The 20,009-nt window shown below is 43.9% G+C and overlaps 1 protein-coding gene across 1 annotated transcript; it reads right to left on the bottom strand.

Annotated features, from left to right (window-relative positions):
* Positions 1-402: 402 nt before the first annotated feature.
* NBPF20 (NBPF member 20) lies at positions 403-14,339 on the bottom strand. Its single transcript, XM_007177938.1, has 6 exons — positions 14,162-14,339; positions 12,202-12,304; positions 9,562-9,797; positions 5,721-5,772; positions 4,674-4,837; positions 403-487 (listed from the first exon to the last, which is right to left on the bottom strand). Exons 1-6 carry the CDS (start codon positions 14,337-14,339, stop codon positions 477-479), a joined length of 744 nt encoding a protein of 247 aa, XP_007178000.1. The 3' UTR covers positions 403-476.
* Between the last annotated feature and the right edge of the window lie 5,670 nt (positions 14,340-20,009).

Here is a 20,009-nt window from a genome sequence, read left to right as displayed (position 1 = left end):
TTGCACAAAAAGATGATAGCCAACAGAATGTATATAAAATAAACTCTATTCTAGGATCTTTATAAACCCCCAACCTTCAAGGAAAAAGTACATGTGCTGAAGAGCTGATGAACGGTCTGCAGCGACACTATTCTGACTTATTCTTCACCCAAATCCTTGCCATTTTCTTCCAGCTGCTGCTGACTCCAGTTATCCACAGGATGGGGGTGGGAAGGAAAAAGGGTTAGGGCTTCTCAAGATTATCTGAGACTCTAGGTATTGGTGTCCCTTAGGCAGTTATCACATTTGCAGGGTGAAGGGCTGTGATTTCTGTAATCAAACTATCCATTTGGAGTAAAAGTCTGGAGTGGCTGTGAAATCTTGCTGTTCCTTTCAGATTTGGACTTTTGCTTGTTTTGTTGTTTTTCTCATCAACTGGGGAAATGTTTGTGACTATGCTTTGTTGAAATAAGACAGAACGTTTCATAGTTCCAGCATTAGTTGTTACCTGAAACAGAAAACAGAAACAAAAACTGAGAATTTTCTATCAGGTTCTGCTGATACCAAACTGAGGTTTGATTGAGAGCTAAGAGAGGAAAGAGGCCACGTGCTACCCAAATGCAGTTGAGTGGATAAGCTATGGTGGTAAGCCTACAGTCTGGAAAGAGAAAGTTGTGCTAGCAGATTAGAGGGAAAGTCCTCTGAAAGATACTGTCTGCACTGTGGTGTGGAACTTAGGCCCCCACCAGCTCAAAATACTGATAGCCCTGCTCAAAGCTGCTGCACCTTTAAGCAGCATTTAGCCTTAAGCAGCTTTTAGCTAGATCCCTACCACCTCCTCCTCAGTATCAGTTTACTCTCCCTTCTACTCTTGTGGAGAAAAATGAAGGCCTTTCACACCTCTCAGGAGAGATGTGCCTAGCTTCAAGCATGCACATTCAGAAACAGTCTGTTCTAGGAAAGAGAGGATATTTTGAATGGAAATCTGGCTCCCAAATCCATGTCCGATTCCTTTTAAATAGGAGGGTGGTGCCAAGGGAACAGCCCTAGAATGTGAAACCAGGAGGCTCTCAGACACCACCTGTGTGATGTGATTTATAATAAGAAATGTATATTTGGTCTTCATCTCTGTTTCCGGCATAGAGCTCCTAAAACCCTTGGAATTTCCTAAGTGATGGAGGGATAAAGTTTACTGTGTTATGTTAATGAGGTAACTTTCGGAAAGCAAGGAATGTGGGGGGCTTGTTGCCAGGAAGGTCCACCTTGTGATTAGAGGGTTGGAGCTTCCATTCCCAGCTCCTGACCTCCTGGGAGGGTTTTTAGTGTTGTGAGAGCTTCTGGGTTGGTGAACACATGGAGGTGCTGGGAGAGTGGCGTGCTCTGAGAGGCCGTGGAAGCTCCACACGCTTCCCCCCTGCCTTGCCCTGTGCATCTCTTCCATTTGCTGTTCCTGAGTTATATCCTTTTATAATAAACCAGTAATCTATTGATAGTAAGTAAAATGTTTCTCTGAGTTCTGTGAGAAACAACTCTAGGAAATTAATCAAACCTGAGGAGGGGGTGGTGATATCCTCTGATTTCTAGCCAGTCAGTCAGAAGTACAGGTAACAACATGGGCTTTCCACTGCCCTCAGAAATGGACAGGGTATGGGGGTGTGAGGCAGTCCTGAAGGCCTGAATGCTTAACCCTTAACCTGTGGAAGGGGAAATCTCCCTTACCACGTTGGAATTGGTACCAGGACCTATATACCATTCAGGTACAGTTCCTTTGCCCATGAGGAAACAGTAGGTCAAGAGGTTAAGTAGTAACTAAAGCCACATGGCCTGTAAATTGAGAAACCTGGGACTGGAATCCAGGCTTCAATAATAGGGTGAATTTTGTAACTAAGTGGTGGATTTCCCAGAGCTACTCATTCCTGGAGCCTGGAGTCTTGGGGACCTGTAGAGGGAGCACCTTTCTAGGCTGAAAAAACTATGAGAATTCTCGGTTGTGAAATAGTTTTGGTCTCCCCATCATCATCTTTTGTTTCGATACCCAGATGTGGCAAGAGAAAAGAGAGATCTGAGAGTGATCTCACCCTGTGGGTTTTGACCACTTATATCTGGAATATGACTCAGGTGAGCCAGAAGGCTCTGATTTTCTTTCCTGATGTCTGTTTTCATTGTACAGCTGGGCAGTGGACTCCAAGATCTGCCCGTAGAAGTGAGAAGTGCATCCTGTTCCAGGAAATAATTACAGTTTAGACAAGTTACACACATTTGCTTAAGAGGATGCTTTCTGCAGTTCCTTGTCCTGGGCTTCTGTCTCAGCTCAGAACAAAACCAGGACTCAAGGGTTGGGACTTCAGCGTGATGGGGCAGAAACTTAACTTTCACATGGCCCTTAACAAATGCCAAGACATTCATATGTATTATCACACCTAGCAGCTGCAATTAGAAAGAAACCTTTTCCCATTAAATAGCTGCTGCTTTGGTGTGGGAAGGGACCAGGTCACTGTCCCAGCACAAGACTGTGGAATGATGGCCTCTGTGTGAATGCAATCTGACAGGAGGATGTGGGAACAAGGACCACCCTGGGGACCATGAAGAGTAACCAAGACAAAAAGGAGGGGGTGAGGATGGCAGCTGTGGAGACCCTCACTCTGCTGGAAAAGGAGCTCAGAAACCTGAGTTCTGCTGAATGACGATCACACAAGAGGAGAGGAGCAGAAAGTACACAGCACAGGAGTCACAAGAATGGCTTTGGAGGTCAGACAGTTCTAGGATGGAGGCATAGCTCAACCTTGGGGCAAATCTATCAGAGCCTACTTACTCACCTATCAAGTAAGAATAATAGTGCCTGGCCCATCTGCCTAGCTGCGCCATTTATAAGAAGTAAGTGAAGTAAGGTATATCAAAGCTCTTGAAGTCTGTGAAGCCCTGCTTCACAAGAGACTGGTCCTTAGAGAGATACACATGGCCAGAAGCAGGCAAACTTGGGCCTCCCCTACCATTTCTTTGGTGAGAAATGCTGAGAAGGTGTTCCAGCTTTTCTGGAAGGCAGGCATTGATGAAAAGGATTTCCTTCAGGTGCTGGCACAGGTTCTGGATCTCATCTACTGCAGCCATTCCCCCAGGACATGGAATGATGTAGAAGGTGGAAAATCCTTATCAGTAATGGGGTGGCCGGGGCCTCTCAGCAAGATCCCTGCCTTTCACCATTCTTCTGCCAATTCATCTTCTCATCAGGGAACACCAGGTAGCTTCCTTTAAGAGCCCTTACGCTTTCAAACAAAGCATGGCCCAGGGCCAAGCTCACTCCATAGAGCCACCTCCTACACAAGGATCTGGGAAGTCTAAGGGACGTTGACACAAGGTGGGAAAACACTGAAGGCCTCTAGGTAGGGCTTGTCTAGCACTGGGAAAGGAGTGGCCCCCTCTTCAGCATGACTTTGTCGGTACTAGGAAGGTATTCCTCTCTACTAAATACCTCTCCCACCTGATTTATGACGGAACATCTTTAAGAGATGGCAAAGACCTCCCTCTGCACCACAGGGTGAAATGGGAAGCAGGAGTGAAGATACCTTTGTAAGGGAATGGACTGAGTAACAAAAGACACGTACTTATACCCATCGCTGGCAAAAAGACAAAACCTGATGTGGTTTATATCGCTATGAAAAACTCAGTTAACAGTGAGCAAATTAAGACAGTTTCTTTCTCATGCCTAGAAGAGAATATAAAATGTATTGTCCTCTAACAATCCAAACTTTTGTCCCCAAAGGAAAGTCATTCAAGTAGGGGAAAGGAGATGAACGTTGAGGTCTTAGTCTGCACACACACACCAATGTGTCTGTTAAGCCAGGGGCTCTTACTCATGGAGGAGCTTCACTGGCTAGTTTGGGTGGGTTTTGTGGAAAGGGGCATGCTAGTGGCATTGCTGTTAGATTCAGCCATTTCTCTAGTAGATATGCTAGTTGTTGGTTTAGATTAGAATACTGCACTGAGAATAAACCCACAAACAAACAAAAATAACCCCACCAAATCTTGTGTTGCATAAAGAATGGGAACCCTGGCCATTTACCCAAGTGTTGCCAAGATCAGAGCCTTGGCCTTAGGGACACCATCTGATATTCTAGTACTAAGATGGAACCTTACGGGGAGACAAGCCACCTGAGGGGGGACGGACACTGGTGCTTGAACTCAGGAACCATGATAAGTGGGCCCCAAATATGGGCAAGACTGCCAATATTCTTGGACAGCTAGAAAAGCCTAAGGGACACCGTTCCGGAACTATAAATAGCAAGAACAATTCAGAAAAGCTAAGATGCTTCATCTTAAAGAAGGAAGTTTATTAGACAGATTCCGTGCATGTGTTAAAGGGTGGCAGAGAGTTTGCCATGATCCCTTCACTCTCTGCACTCTGGTTTGCCTGGGGTTCCTCAGCTTGCATATGCCAGTGGGGGACAGAGGGACAGAGGTGAGGTATGGACCAGGAACAATGCAAATGACCAGACTCACCAGGGACTTGTACTTAAAACTTGGACCCAGAACTGTGTTCAGCCTAATCACTTTTTCAAGGTTAGTTTTTAGGGTCTGCCTGCAGAGATGATCTCAATCAGCATAGACAGAGGTGGTGAGCATGTAAAAGCTACCAGACCTTTATTATGCAGTCTTCTGGTTGTTGGGGGTTATTCTCTTTAATTGGGAGTACTCACTGGCTACATCCACAGCAGAGGTCGCCTCCTGCACATCACACACGAAGGCATTGCTGCTGGGAGGCTGGTGGGAGTCGTGGAGACTGGAATGAGTCAGATACCTTTCATCCAGTGAGTCCTCCAGGACTTCATTCGCTTCTTCCTCCTGGAGCCCCCTGCTGAGCCTGGGTGGGGAATGGAGAGGAGGGAGGGTGGGGGGCAGGCAAGACAGGAGATTAAACTAAGGCAACCTGGAACCACAGCCTCACAGCTGGTCCTGATCTGAAGCTCATGGAAGAGGCACCAGAAACCAAAGGGGCCATCCTCTCAGAGAGAGAAAGCATAACAATCCACTTCTGACCGGGGTTATAGTGTGCCTAGAGTTGGGGTAGGAGAGAGAGCAGCAAGTGTTCAGTGTACTGACCTCATAACGCGGATGAGGAAGTAGACTCAACGACTCCTCTAAAATACACTCTGACACACCGGAAACACAGAGACCTATAATATTGGCTTTAAAATGCTGTGGACAAATTTTATGTAATAGTATATGAAGGAGTCCATTGAATAATGGCTCCTGAGGCAATGTAAACTCCTAGGGCTCTTGCAGCTTTTAGACCTCTCTCTCTCTCTCTCTCTCTCTCTCTCTCTAAATGTTTGATATGATTGACTTTATTTTTCAAGATATTTCTGGCTATGAAACATCTGCCAACATATCTCAGAAAATTGTGCAGAAACCAGATAGGCATCTCACTTTAGCTTTTAACCATGCAGGTTTTTAGAAAATAGAAACCAGGGATCTCTGGCTGGTTTACCTTTAGGTCAGACTGATTCTAGTTAACTTAACTTGAGGAATTACTAAAAAATGGTAACTAATACAAGAACTGCAAAGAGAACAGAAAACATGGATTAATAGGACATATCATTGTATGATGAACGAATGAAATAGGTACAATCAGCAGTTTCTGGTTTCTCCTGGATCTGGGACCTTTGGCCTCTGGGTCTCTTGCTTCTGGAATCCTCTCTAGATTTCACCATTCCATTATCAGTCCTTTCATCATTCAGAGTTACCTGGGTGCCAGCGGCTCCTGTCCGTCTTCATCCTTCCTATCATGATGATTTCCTGTGAACCAAAAATAGAGACAGCTGGTAGGAAATTGAGCCTGTCCCATTTCATGCCTTACAAATACAAGGGCCTATCTGACAGAGCCATAATACCCTAAATGTTTGTTTTTTTTTGTTTTTTGGGTTTTTTTTTACTTTATTTATTTATTTAGAATTTTAGAATTTTATTTATTTTTTTATACCTACATGTTTGTTCATAACGCTCTGAAAGAATTATTCCAGGAGGGCTCAGGTCGTGTCTTTAGAGGAGTAGCCTGGCAGGCTTTCCTGAGCAACACTGAGCACTGTTGCTGGTGTGGTGAATTGTCCCCATGATGTCTGCTACTGAATCCAGGCAAAAAGTTTAAAATGTCCTGTTCCCCAGCACACAGGATACTTGCCCAGCTGTATTCTATACTTCTTCAGCTGTAACCTTCATTTCCCCCACAAACTTGGCTGATGGACCATGGTTGTGAGTCCCATTATTCCTCTCACACAGACCCTGCAGCAGCCACTGAGGACTAAATACTTTAGAAGAAACCACCTGTTTCTAAGCAACTGACTGGACCAAGGGACCTCTGCATGCTGATGACTGTAAAGGGAATCTTCCCTTCTTTTCCATTTCTCTTTTTTTTTCTCTCCTGACCCTGCCCAGAGACCAGCCCAGTTGCAGAACTGTATTGTCGAGGCAGCTGAGCAGGGACCTTAACCACAAATGAGAATCTAGCTCTCTAGTCCAAAAGGGACCTCTTGTCTGAAAAGTGTGAAGAGTGTCCCCTCTTTTTTTTTTCTTTCTCAATTTTCTTGCCTCCTTGCTCTTAAAGTAGCCCCAGTCGTGTGGAACTGCAAGACAGTGAGACAGGAGAAACGACTGAGAGAACCCAATCTTTCTGAACAGAGAGACTTGGAAAAAGGACCCTTGGGAACTGGAAAGTAGGAAAGAAATGCCAGAGAGGGGAGAGGCTGGAAAACTGTCTACAAACTGTCAAAAATCCCAGGGCTCATCCCCAAACTGAACATGTGTGGAACAGACCCAAGGAATCATGGCAAAGGATTAGAGATCTGAATTACCATATAAAACACCAGCTAGTGCAAACTAAACCTAGTGACATATTTGCTGGACTGACCCAAACAACACATCAAAGGCCCTGAACACTAAACTGACATTGGAACTACTGCCCATAGAAGGTGAGACACAACTTGAAGTCTGAACCTAGAAGGGGTTGATTGCCCTCTAGGAAATAATTTCCAGAGGACTTTAACAGGACCCAGTGTCTCAAAATTTAATGTTCAAAATGTCCAGAGTACAATCTAAAAGTACTCAACATAATAAAAACATATAATCATCTCAACAGATGAATGAAAAGCATTTGACAGAACTCAACATCAATTCAAAATAAAACTCTCAGCAAATAAGGAACAAAGAGGAACTTCCTTAAATAAGTTGAAAGGTTTATTTAGCTGTACCGTGCCTGCTCACGTCTGTGTGAGGAGACAGTTTCTTCTCTGATGTCCACAGTCGCCATCATAAAACAATAAGTAGAAGGTTTGTTTGTTCATTGAAATACGGATAAATAAAAGAAAACAAACAATAGCTCAACTTGATGAAAGGCACTATGATCATTAATTACAAAACTCAATATTATTAAAAATGTCCATTCTCCTCAAACTTTTCATAGATTTAGAGCAATGACATTCAAAATCCCAATAGGATTTAAATAGATAATGACAAGCTGATTGTAAAATCTACATGGAAAGGCAAAGAACCTTGTTTTAGGCAAAGAGTTCTTAGATAGAACTACAAACTTATGATCCATAAGTTGGACTTCATCAAAATTAAGAAATTCTTCTCTTTGAAAGGGAGTTAAGAGAATGAAAAGATAAGCCACAGACCGGGAGAAAATACTGACAAATCAAATATCTTATAATGAATTGTATCCAGAAATATAAAGAACTCTCAAGACTCAATAATAGGAAAACAAACAACTCAACTTTAAAATGGACAAAATAGGTGAACACTCACTTTTCCAAAGATATTTGGATGGTCAATAGGCATATGAAAAGATCCTCAAAATCATTAGTCAATAGGCAAATGCAAATTAAAACCACAGTGATAGGCAACCACACACCTATTAAAAGACAAAAAGCAAAAGAACAACAACCTGAAAATATCAAGAACTGGTGTTGGGGAACAGTTGGAATGCTGACTCATCACTAGGGGGAATGTGAAATGGTATAGCCACATTGGAAAACAGTTTGGCAGTTTCTTTGTGTGTGTGTGTGTGTGTGTTACCAAGAAATGTTTTTATTTTGCTTGCAGTACCTTTTTGTTAATTGCACAAAATCATGTTTTGTTTTTGCCATTTAATCATTATCACACAATCCTATTCTGAAAGACAAATGTTCATGAAAAATGAAGCAAAAATGAAAATTCACAACCTCAATTACCTAGAAGGCAGTGTCTTATAAGTTAAACATACACTCACCCTATGACCCAGCAATCTCACTCCTAGATATTTACCCAAGTGAAGTGAAGTGAAATGTATTCTCACATAAAAATCTGTATGTAGATCTTAACAGCTATTATTCATAATTGGCCCAAACTGTGGATGAATGGATAAACAAAAAGTGGTACATCTCTATAAGGGAATAGTACTCAGCAATAAAAAAGGAACAAACTACTGATACATTCTGGAGATGAAAAGTCTAAAGGGACAGAAAACAGACCCAGTGGTTGCCAGGGACTGGGTTTGGGGAAAATGGCTGACTACAAAGAGGCACAAGGGAACTTTTAGGAGTGATGGAACTATTCCACATCTTGATTGTGGTGGTGCTTTTACCACTGTATGCATTTTTCAAAACTCACAGCACTGATACTACAATGGGTCATTTTACTGTATGTCAATTATCCTTAAAAACCAAAAATGATTGGATGGCTGCTGCCTCCTGGTCCAAAAGCCTGTGATGAAGGAGGCAGTTGTAACAATGTGGCCTCCAGCCCCGTGTATTCTCCCCTGTACTCGCCCCCGGCCAGTCCTCACATTGTCATGGTCCCCAGAATGTGAGGTGAACGGCAGGTGGAGTGTAAGCACCTGACAGTCCTCTTCTTTTAAAATTGTAACCCGAGTGCCTGATATTATTACTGATTCCTGAGGCATCCACTTCAAAGACAGCTACCTCAAAGAATCACATGCACAGCTACAGGACTAGATAAAGAAGCAGGCTGCCCCACCTCTGGAGGTGCTCTTGATTTAGAGATCCCTGCTTGATTTAGATAACTGGTGTTTGACCGCTTGTTTTTCTTTCCTGCGCTTTAATTCCCCCTCTTCTGTTTTAAATTCACAAATAAAGAGTGAACCCACAAAACCCTAAGCACCCCAGCCTCAACGCAAGTTAAACAGAACCACAGGCCTGTGCTGTCTCCCTCTCTACCCCTGACCTCACTGGGTGGCCCTGGGGGAACCGTGTACCCTCCAGGAAGTGTCAGTAATACACCTCATGTTTTTCAAAGTTCCCTGATGGTTGTTGCTGAGGTGTATCTTGCAATCATAATAAGAACCACAAGGGTTGGTCCAGCCATAACATTGGCTCCAAAAGGGGAAATGTCTGTGGGGGCTTGCCTCGGGCCCAGGGGAGGACCCCCAGGTTTTTCTAGCTGACAGCATCACTATCCTTTGGCTGAGACTGGCACAAAACAGCAGGACATCTGGCTAAAAAGTCACTCTTAGAGTCGTGGAGGCACGGAGTCTTATGTGAGGCTAGGACCTTGGGAGGAGCTAAGGGTCCTCAGACTTGTAAGCCAACTTACCAGTGGTGAGTTTGATGGCAAGTCTCTCTGCCAGCTGGCTTCCTTGGGCCAGTAGCTCACAGAACCTCTGTCTCTGGTAGTAGGTAACGTCAGTGCTCCTGAGGAGACTCTCAAAACACTTGACTGTGTTCTTTGCATGCTGCATGAAAAAATAACAGACACCTTTCCCTTCCTGTAGCTTCTGTCGTAAGTGGGTCAGTTCTCGGGCCTGAGCCTGAATTAGGGGATCATATCTCCTAAAGTGGGAAAGAAAAGTAAAATGTAAAAGTGAAAGTCGTGAATGATAAGTTATGGGAATTTCAGCAGAGCTATCTCTTAGATTACTCGTAAGAAATTCCCCATGTTGAATTCTTGCACAGGTTGTATGACTTGCCTGCGACAGAGGGAATGAGTAAATAGCATTGGGTTTGTCTCTTTCTTTTTTATTAATTTTGCTTTAAAAATAAGCCCTTTACTGAATGTCAATATTATGACATAGTATGAGTGTGTTTCATGTTTGGTAATTGCAATCATTGTTGCTTTTGTTGTGGTCATCCATGTACAATGCTTGGTGTCAGTCTACTTATCTCTTGTAAAAATAAAATACAGTGTGTGTGTGTGAAAAAAAATTATATATATCCAGAAAGTGATCAAATCATACATGTGCACATTAACAAATCATAGTAAAATGAGCTCTGATGGAATCACTCCAGTGGCAAGAAATGGAACAGTGCCAGCCTCTAGAAACAGACTCTCTGTGCATCTTCCCCATCGTAACTCATTCCCTCCCTGCCTCCACTATCTTGACATGTGTTATAATCATTTTCTTACTTTTCTTAAAGTTTTACCACCTAAACAATATATTTTAGTTTTGTCTATTTTTGGACTCTATTAAATGATTGTATTTTGCTGCTTTCATTCAGAACTGTCCTTGAGAACCATCCTTGTGGATGAGTGTTGCTCTCATTCATTCCTTTTCATCGCTGTATGGTATTCCACTATATAAATATATAAACAATTAAAAAAAAAAAAAGAAGCCCTTTCAGTTCCTCACTTCAGCCCACATCCATTTCAATGTCATATGCATCATCAAGCATTATGCAGAAAGTGTGTGTGTGGGGAAGTCAGGTACAGAAGTATTGGACAGGTACATCTGATATTAATTGAAAGGATGAAAGGAAAAATCAGTGAGAGGGTCGAGATGAAGAGCATTCCTTTGAATGACAAGAAGATAAGCCGTAATTAGTAAGGAGGCACTTAAGAGTAACAATTAAAATTCTGAGTAACAATTACATTACTCTATGTGGGATTTCACAGTTTTCTAATTATTGTACAAATATTTCTCATAGATTCCAATCTAGAATGTGAGCTCTGTGAGGCTGGAGACAGTGCCGTATTACCCAACTTACAGTATGCAGTAGCGTGTACACCCAAGTAAGCAATCAGTTAATACTTAGAACCACGTAATCCTAATGCTAGACTAGACATTGTCATCTACCCCATCTAATGCCTGAATCTCCTCACCACTAAGTGATCTTCTACAGATTGTCTTTCAAACTCTATTCCTTAGAGTTCCTATAAAGTATCGGAGGAGGTAAAGGCAGAGACCAGGGAGAAACAGGGCTCCAGACCTAGGCCCCCTTCAATCAAGTATCTCTGCTTTAGTGGGTCTTACACAATTGAGCTTCTCAGATTTCATTTTAACCAAGGTTAAAAGACGTCTTAAATGCCACAATCTACCCTATGTTTGAAACTCTCTAAGGATGGGCAATGCTGGTCCTTGCAAATTAATAATTCATTTTCTAGGCAACAGCTGCTCAATTATCTAGCTACTCAATGGCCTTCCCAGTTAACACTCCACATAGTCTGATACTTAGGAAAAAAAAAATCAAAGTTGGGGAGGAGAAACATTATTATCATGAAAGGTACTTCGGAAAACTGGAAATGAGGAGTGTCTCCTTGCCAGCCATGGCCAAGCCCCGGGCCTGTCCAGAGCAGAGGTCCTCGCAGTCCCCAGGCTGCCACCACCCCAGGGGCCTAGTCTTACAGAGGCCCAGCCCTGAGGCTGCGTAACCTGGGGCAGCCATCATCAAGAAGCCCCTCTCAGGCGTCAGGACTCCTTTGCCAGCATGGATTCCTTAAGTCGGGACTGCATAACTAGTAAAAAACAAATCTAATATTAAAAAAAGATGACAATCACCACACTTATAATAAGTAAGAACAAGTATAATAATTACAGCAAATATTTGTTGGGAGGTTCACATGTGTGTGAGAGGGTTCTAACCACTGGTAATCATGCAATTAATCTTCATAACCCTCTGAGGCAGACACTGTTCGTATTTCCATTTTACAGATGAGGTAGCTGAGGTAACTGAGATGCTGGAAAGTTAAGTACCTTTGCCCAAGGTCACACAGCTAGAAGCCACATTGCTAATATTCCAACCCAGGCATGTGTCTCCATTTTATTCATATAGTATTTGAGGGAGAATCCAGAGGCCTAACTAGTCCACCATCCAGTTCCCACAGCCCCGCAGGCTGTCTTTGTCTAGTTCTGGGCCTGCCGTGTACATTTCTGCCCTTCTCCTTGCACAGATTTGCTCTTTATTCTACCAGCCTGGGCTTCCCCACTTCACACACGTTCCCACACAGCTTCCTCCTTACCCAAGCCTTGCAGCCAGTCTCATCTTCTCTGCCAGCTCCCCCTCCTCAAACAGCACTTCCTCCTCCAGCACAGATTCAATGAGGTCTTTGTACTCTTCACACTCTGGGGAAACAGAGATGCTGCCTCAGGGGAAAGCTGGACAGGCTGCTGCGGTCACCGCCTTCAAGGGAGGAGGCAGGGTGCTTTCCGGGGACAGATGTAACCTCGGTGCCAGGCTCTATGCAGGGATTTCCACATCTGATTCCTCAGCCTCCCAACTACGTGGCATTTGATTCCTCCCCATGTTACAGCTGAGGAAAGAGAAGCTCAGAGGCAGGTATAATAACTTTCTCAAGATGATTCAACTGGAATGAAGCAAAGTCAGAACTCACATACCCTGAGTTCTGACTCCAAAACTTTACCAAGCCTTGCAGCCTCTTAAGTAGAATATTAAGCTGGGGCATGGAGTAGGAATTTCCCGTGTTTTGGGGAAGGCTCCAAGGACTGTAGGGCTGACAGTTGTCCCACACTGAGAGTGTCCGTAATCCCCCAATATTTCAAAGATTTTTAAAAATTTTTATTTATTCATTTGTTTTTGGCTGTGTTGGGTCTTCGTCACTGTGTGCGGGGTTTCTCTAGTTGCAGTGAGCGGGGGCTACTCTTCACTGCGGTGTGCGGGCTTCTCACTGCGGTGGCTTCTCTCATTGCGGAGCATGGGCTCTAGGCCGGCAGGCTCAGTAGGCGTGACACACGGGCTTAGTTGCTCCGCAGCATGTGGGATCTTCCCGGACCAGGGCTTGAACCCGTTCTTAACCACTGTGCCACCAGGGAAGTCCCTCAAAGATTTTAAAGTTTATCTGGATACAAACTATGTAAAAATGTGTATGAAGGGGAAAAAGTCTGAAAGACATATGCTCAAATACTAGCAGGTGTTGTGTTAGTCTGGAGACAGAACTAATACACAGTGTTTGCCAAGGCCCTGTTCTAGTAGATTTTCGAGAATTATCATCCTGTAATCATCACCACTACCTGAGGAGGTAGATACTAGTCCTCTTACCATTACAGATGTGGAAACTGAGGCCGAGAGAAGATAAACAACTTGGGTTTAAATCCAGGAAGTCTGGCATCAGGGTACATGCTCTTAATCACTGCACTGTATTACCTTTACACAAAAATGTTGGATGATATCTTTCTTCTGCAGTTTCAAAAAAAGCTGCAATATGATTATAATAACTGATACTAAGAAACCTAACATTCCCACACCCCAAAGCTTGTCTTTTCACTTCTTTGACAAGTAGGCTTTAATTTCTACTTTTCAGCCCATGTCAGTAAGTTAGATAGAAAATTTTATCCCCCATTGGTTTATTGAAAAATAATGGTAGAAATTTGAAAGCAAACTCAATTTCAGTGTCAGGAAGAATCCTCCCCTTATATCCCTGTCCCTCTCGTGCCCTCGCTCCTGTGTTCCTCAGTCACTACAGCTCCACCCCTCCACTCTCTGTCATTGATGTTCTCACCTCCAGATATCTGTGGTTCACTTGGGAACAGAGAGCTTTAAACTCCTTTAAGGTAGGTGGGGTCTCCTATCACTTCTTTCTCCCCGAGTGCAGCTAGAACTGTGCTTTGCAAATGGGTGCTCATAAAAGTTTGAATTAAATTCTGACATGTTTAAGCCAACAAGGATCTGACACCTGTTCCTGGGAGAGAAAAGAAAGTTTAGTGCCTGAACCGAGATCTCAGCCGCTATTCCTCCATACAATCTCACTGCAAACTTTACTCCTTTGTGCCTCAGTGCTTCCATCCTCTGCAAAATTAGGGTAAACTACCCACTTCCACCTTTCTAGGAGTATACTAAGGATGAGATTTATTTGATTTGATTTGATGAAGAAGAGAAAAGAAAGTCTGGAGGGTGTTTAGGTGCTTGGAGGGAATATGGACAATCATTTATCACTCTGGTGACTGTGAACCCATAAGACTTACTGTATTTCTGCAGCTGGTTGGCCAGGGAGTAGGCAGTAGCTTGGGACATGAGGAATTTCTCTGTGAGGTCTTGAAAGTCCTGTTTGCTTTTTTCCAGCTGGGAGCGCAAGTACTGGTTGGTTTCCAGGATGCTCATTTCTGTTCTTGGACCAGAGAAAGTGGTGAGAGATACCGCCATGCTGAAGCTTATGGTGGAAGAAGTAGAGCCAAAACCTAGGGAGAAGAAACCTAAACAAATAATAAATTAAAAACAAGTGATGGATTCTGGTGATGGCTGCACTGCCTGGTAAATTACAAAAATCACTGAAGCATACAATTATATTGGGTGAGTTTTATAGTATGTAAATTATACCTCAGTAAGGTTTCATTAAGTGAAAAAATGTATTTAAACAAGTGTAAAGAATGCAGATGTAATTCATTACTTAGTTCAGGCCAGACTTTGTCAGCATTCCACAACTGAGAATCCTTAACCACAAAAATAAGGCAAAAGATGCCAAAGCTCAGAGGTCAGGCTCTGACAAGAGTGCCCGAGGGAGGACCCAGTGTGCCAGGCAACCATATGGAGCTGCAGTAACAGAAATGGAAGGTGGGGCTGTCATGGAATCTTGGGAGCCCCTGTCTTCTAGTTGCCTAGGCCACACTGATACTCAAGACCACTGGGTCTGCTCTGAAGGTCACCACTGATGGGGACACCCCCTCAGAAGCTACTCTCAATATCTTGTACTGAAACCACAGACCTGTCTCTTTCTAAAATTTAATGCTATTTTGTACTGTTTATTCTTGCAAGCATAGAAAACACCAAGGAATCGAGATTTCCCCAAATTCTTTCATTGTCTTAAGGACTGTCATGAAGACACTTTTCTTACAGAAAAATTGAAAACGTTTAGTTATATTAAGGGGGTAAATACACAGTCAAGATTATTTTATTATTTTTAAAGGAATAAAAATGAAGTATTAGCCTAAATAGCAAGAAAAGGAACAAAAATGTGCAACTTCAAAGAAAGCAGAAAAGAGAAAATAATAAAGCAAAAAATTTTTAAATGATGAATTGAATGGTTGCAAAACTTTTTGAATATACTAAAAATCACTTAACTACAAACTTTAAAATGGTGAATTTTTGGTATACGTAAATTATATCTCAAAGCTCTTATAGAAAGAAGTAAGGAGTCAGTAAAGAGCAAAGCAGTAGAATGAAAAATGAAATAAAATTTAAAATCTGGTTCTTTTGAGAAAAAAATAATGAAATACAGTAAAATTGGCAACTTTCTGGAAAATTTAATCAAAGAAAAAAGGAGAGAAAAATAAACTTTAAAAAAAGAAAAGGGATAAAACAAATATGAAAAAAATTTAAATTATAAATGAATACTACATGTCAACCCTTAAACAAATTTTAAAATTTCAAAAAAAGAAAATCAAAAATTGAAAACTTTTAGATAGTCTTGGTGTTCTTTGATTCTCTAGTTTTTTCCACACCATTTTAATATTGTGGGGAAAAAATCCTGAGTATAATACTGCACTCCGTGTGTGCATAATTAATTTATAAGGATTACCAGCCAGATTGTGTCTTATTTAACTTCTTGCTGGAGACCAATGTTATGGTGGCTTCTTTTCACTCACTGGGGAGGCATGTAGGCTTCTCATTAAACTTGAAATCAGGTTTGACCTCCCTGCCTCCAGTCCCGCCCTCCTCTTCTCCTGTAGGTTGCTTTGTGTTTTAATCTGTATATAAGATGTTGTGCTTGTCACTTGTAAATGTCATTCTAGCACCACAGGGTTTCTTTCCAACTTGTCAAAGTCACTGAAATACTTTTTTTATGTTTCTTTGAATACGAGCAGTGGCCACCTAATTTGGGATGACTTGGAAACGAATGCTGTTCCTTATGCCCAGAGCAGTTTTCATAGAACTCTGGCTGATAGTTTGTGTTGACACAAAGCTGTTGACCTGTGGTTGTATTCTCAGCCAGAGCACAGTAAACATCAAGATCATGGGTCTATGGTTGTTGGTGGTGACCCACGGCACTCCTGCGCAGTGGGATCTAGTGACATAGAAGCTGAGGTTTTAAAGAGAGGCACAGACAGGCAGGACAGAAAGTGATGCCCTGACCTCTGCTTACTTCCTATGTATCAATTCGTCCCTGGTTTTGTGAGTCTGAGACTAGGGCAACTTCCCTGAAATATCTATCTCTTCTCTTCAGCTGCCTAGCTTTCCCAGGCTGATGGCCTACACATAACATGTGGGACCACGGCCACCTCCATAAGTGCCACTGAACATTCATGACAAAGTGAAGGAAGGAGGACAGACTACCCAACCCGCTTGCCACCCTGCTTCTAGACTGTAGTATTGGTGTGGGAGATGTCCCAAATTGTATATGACTTCAATCCCTTTAAATGTATTTTAGCTTATTTTATGTCTTAGTGAACAGTCTCCTGGAGAATGTTCTCAGTGCACTTGAGGGAAATTCTATTCTGCTCTTGTTGGGTGGAGTGTCTATAGGTGTCTGTTAGGTCACATTGTTTAAATCTTCTATCTCCTTCGGCTCTTCTGCCTGGTTAGTCCATCCACTGCTGAAAGTGTGGTATTGAAGTCTCCAACAATTATTGTTGAATTGTCTGTTTCTCCCTTTGATTCTGTCAGTATTTCCTTCATGTATTTTGGGACTCTGTTAGATGCACTGTGTTTAAAACTATTACATCATCCTGATGGATTAACCCTTTTATTGTTATAAAATATCACTCTTTATCTCTGGTAACATTTTATTGTTGTAAAGTCTCCTGTCTATTTTGTCTGGTGTTAGTATAGCCACTCCACCTTCTTTATGGCTACTATTTGCATAATTATGTTACATTACATGGCAAAAGTACTTTGCAGAGGTAAAACAGTTGACCTTAAAATGGGGAGATTATCCAGGTGGACTGATCTAATCACAGGAACCCTTTAAAATCTGGGTCAGGAGGTCAGAACTAGGGAGTTGGAGAGAGTCCAAGCTTGTGAGGGATTCAGTGAGGCTTTGCTGGCTTTGAAGGTTGGGGGAGCCACAGGCAAAGAAACAAATTCCTCAGTCCTACAGCTTCATAATTACTGCTACCTACATACATTCACTGGTAACTTTAAAAATGCATTTATTGTGTGTGCTGTACAGATTCAGATGGATTCCCACTGCCTCTGACCACCCTTGTCTTCTTGCAGGTTACTGTATCTGTCTAAATTGGGGGACACAACTGCCAGGGCTTTGTTCAGCCTCTTCTCTTCTCTCACATGTGTATGGCTCCCTGGAGCCAATGACATTGTTGAGGGCGGAGTGCTGAGCCCAGGCTCCTGGTGTGATTGGAAGCCACAGGCTCCTGATACATCTAGACTCTGAACACCACTTACCTGGAAAGCCCCAGTACCCTCCTCAAGCTTCCTGTCAGCAATAAATAGATTAGTACATTCAAGCCCTGCCCTTCCGTGCACCCCTGAGGCCATGGCCTCTATCATCTCAGCCACTTTTGGATGGATATGTCCCACCCCAGGGCTACTTTCCTTCCTGGAGGTTCACTTCCTTCATCCCTACAGCACATTGAGAAGCTACCAGTGACCAGCCCAAGGGCCAGCTTGCAAATTAGGGTTAAACAGTGACCTGAGGATGCTTTGTCTAGATCAGCCAGTGGTGTAGGTGAATATGCCAAGGAGATTATTTCCAAATGTTCCACACTACAGAAACACCCCACAACCGACTTCCCACCATGGAATATACAACCTGGAGGAGCGATTGTTACACCTCAGGCCAAGCACTAATCCCTCCAGGATCACAACCTGGCACCCAAGGCTGCCAAGCTACTGTTTAGACAAACTCTTGAATATCTTTTATTCCAAAATCAAGGCTGGGTTCTCCACAGTTTCTTCAGTTGACAGCATCATTGCTCCTGGTTGCTAGATCTCTGCATGGAACAGACTTACCTGTGCAATAAACAGTCCAGCAGAGGTAGTAAAAAGGGTGACTCTTCTAATCTTGCATGCACAGTAAAGATTCCCACACATGCTCTGCAGAGGCAGAAAATAAACTGTGGCAGAGTGAATGGCAAACACATACCTTGGCCGGGAGTCAAAACTGGGTACTGCACATGAAACCGCAGATACTGCCATTGAACTAGCGATGTTCTAAATTCAAGGTTGGGTGCAAGCTCATAACACTCCCAATAGTTCACGTTCTGCGACCACCATATCTGGACTTGGGGACAGCACAGCTCCCAACTACACTGAGAGCCCTCGTGGTTTGGGAGCGGGGTGTGGAAAGAACCAACTGGGCCAGAACTGCAACTAGTATCCAGTTCCTCCTCAAGGCTACAAATTCCCACCTGGGGTCTGGAATCCAAAACTGTGCCTGTACAAAGGTCAGGGTGCGCCAATGACACCTCTGACACTTGACTACTAAGAATTCCCCAAGCTTAAGTTCCATAACGTTCCTCTAGCGAGTTTCCCTAGAGGGATCTTTAGGGGCCTCCATCCCAGCTGCCAGAGAATTGAGTTGAATGAATTCATTAGTCAGAAGTTCAGGTACATCAGAGGACTGCTGTTGGTCAGTTACTCCTCTGATGAGTGTGGTCCAGATGCCTTCAGGACTTTGACTGATAGGTGAAAAGCAAACATTCGAGTGGTGCAAACCTTTGGAATTTTGTCTTCCGAAAAAGGAGGCGGGAGACGGGAGGCTCCCAGAGAGAGACCCAGGATCTCCAATATCATAAAGGACGATGGATGCGGGAACGGGACGGCCTGGGTGGAAAAGGCTTTCAAGGAAGGCCCCAGGGCTCTGAACGAAATTCCTGGTCTTTCCCCTAAAACCTGCGGCAATTGCAGCTTTCCCGCCTTAGTTGATGATCCGTATGCTCAGACCAAACACACTTCTCTTTTATGCCGGTCTTGCTCTCACACCACACTTCCAATTTGTCACAAAATCGTATTTTTTCTTTGATTAATTGCGCACTTTGATCCACACATGTTTTTCTTGGTCTGATTTTGGCCCTCGACTCTCCTGATAAAGGCGTGGAGATTGATTCAACTCGCGACGCTCGGTCCGCCAAGGCTTCGGGGTTTGAGGCCTTTAACCTCCGGAGCGTGGGGCCGGGCCGCGCTTGAGACTTTTCTCGGCTCCGCCGGTCCAAGTCGGCCTCTTCCGGGCCTGTCCTCGAGGGCCGGGGGCAGGGCCGGGCCGCCTCAGCGGGGCCCCTCTCGCCGGGTCGGGAGCCCCACACCTCGCGTGGCGTCCGCGGAGAAGCTTCGGGCGGCGTGGGTTCATTGGCCCGCGGCCCGGGAGACGCAGGGGCGCGGTGCGCGCGGGCGCACGCGACGACCTTGTGGTTCTCGGGCACCCGCTGCCCTCCCGGCTCCTCTCGTTCTCCCTCGCGGGCAGTAACGTCCGGGCAGGAAGAGACCTGTAGGAGAAGGGCAGCCTCTCCTTTAAGTCCTGTCCAGTCAGGATCCAAAAACGGTCTTGAAGAGACAGAGGGAGAGGTGAAAACAGATTAAGGGAAAAGAAGAAATCCTATGCGAATTCCTCATCTAAACGCACCCTGAAGATGAAGTCGGCGTCCGCAGGGACCCGGTCCTCCCGGCGCTGGTGAAGGTGAGTCGAGTTCCCGTGAGCAGGTGGCGCCAAAGCCGACAACCTTGGCCAGGCGGCCAGCGAGTAAGCAGCCCCTCCGCCTCCCCAGACGGGCAGCACTTGAACTGGGAGCAGTTGAACCTCTTTCCCTTGTCTTTTGATGGATTCCAAGGATGCAACAGATAGGTTTCTTTTTAATGCACTTACTTAGCTTAAGACCACTTTAAAAGTTTTAGCAAAGCAAACGACTGCCGAGAGGTTTTAAA

Source organism: Balaenoptera acutorostrata, chromosome 1 (genome assembly GCF_949987535.1).
Source record: "Balaenoptera acutorostrata chromosome 1, mBalAcu1.1, whole genome shotgun sequence".
In the NCBI taxonomy this organism is placed as follows: domain Eukaryota; kingdom Metazoa; phylum Chordata; class Mammalia; order Artiodactyla; family Balaenopteridae; genus Balaenoptera; species Balaenoptera acutorostrata.
This window is presented reverse-complemented; position numbering and strand designations above follow the sequence as displayed.

Coding starts and splice junctions, on each gene's coding strand:
- NBPF20 (XM_007177938.1), bottom strand. CDS start 14,339: ATGGCGGTATCTCTCACCACTTTCTCTGGTCCAAGAACAGAAATGAGC. Junction 12,305..14,161: donor CAACCAGCTGCAGAAATACA/GTAAGTCTTATG, acceptor CTGTTTCCCCAG/AGTGTGAAGAGTACAAAGAC. Junction 9,798..12,201: donor AGACTGGCTGCAAGGCTTGG/GTAAGGAGGAAG, acceptor TTCCCACTTTAG/GAGATATGATCCCCTAATTC.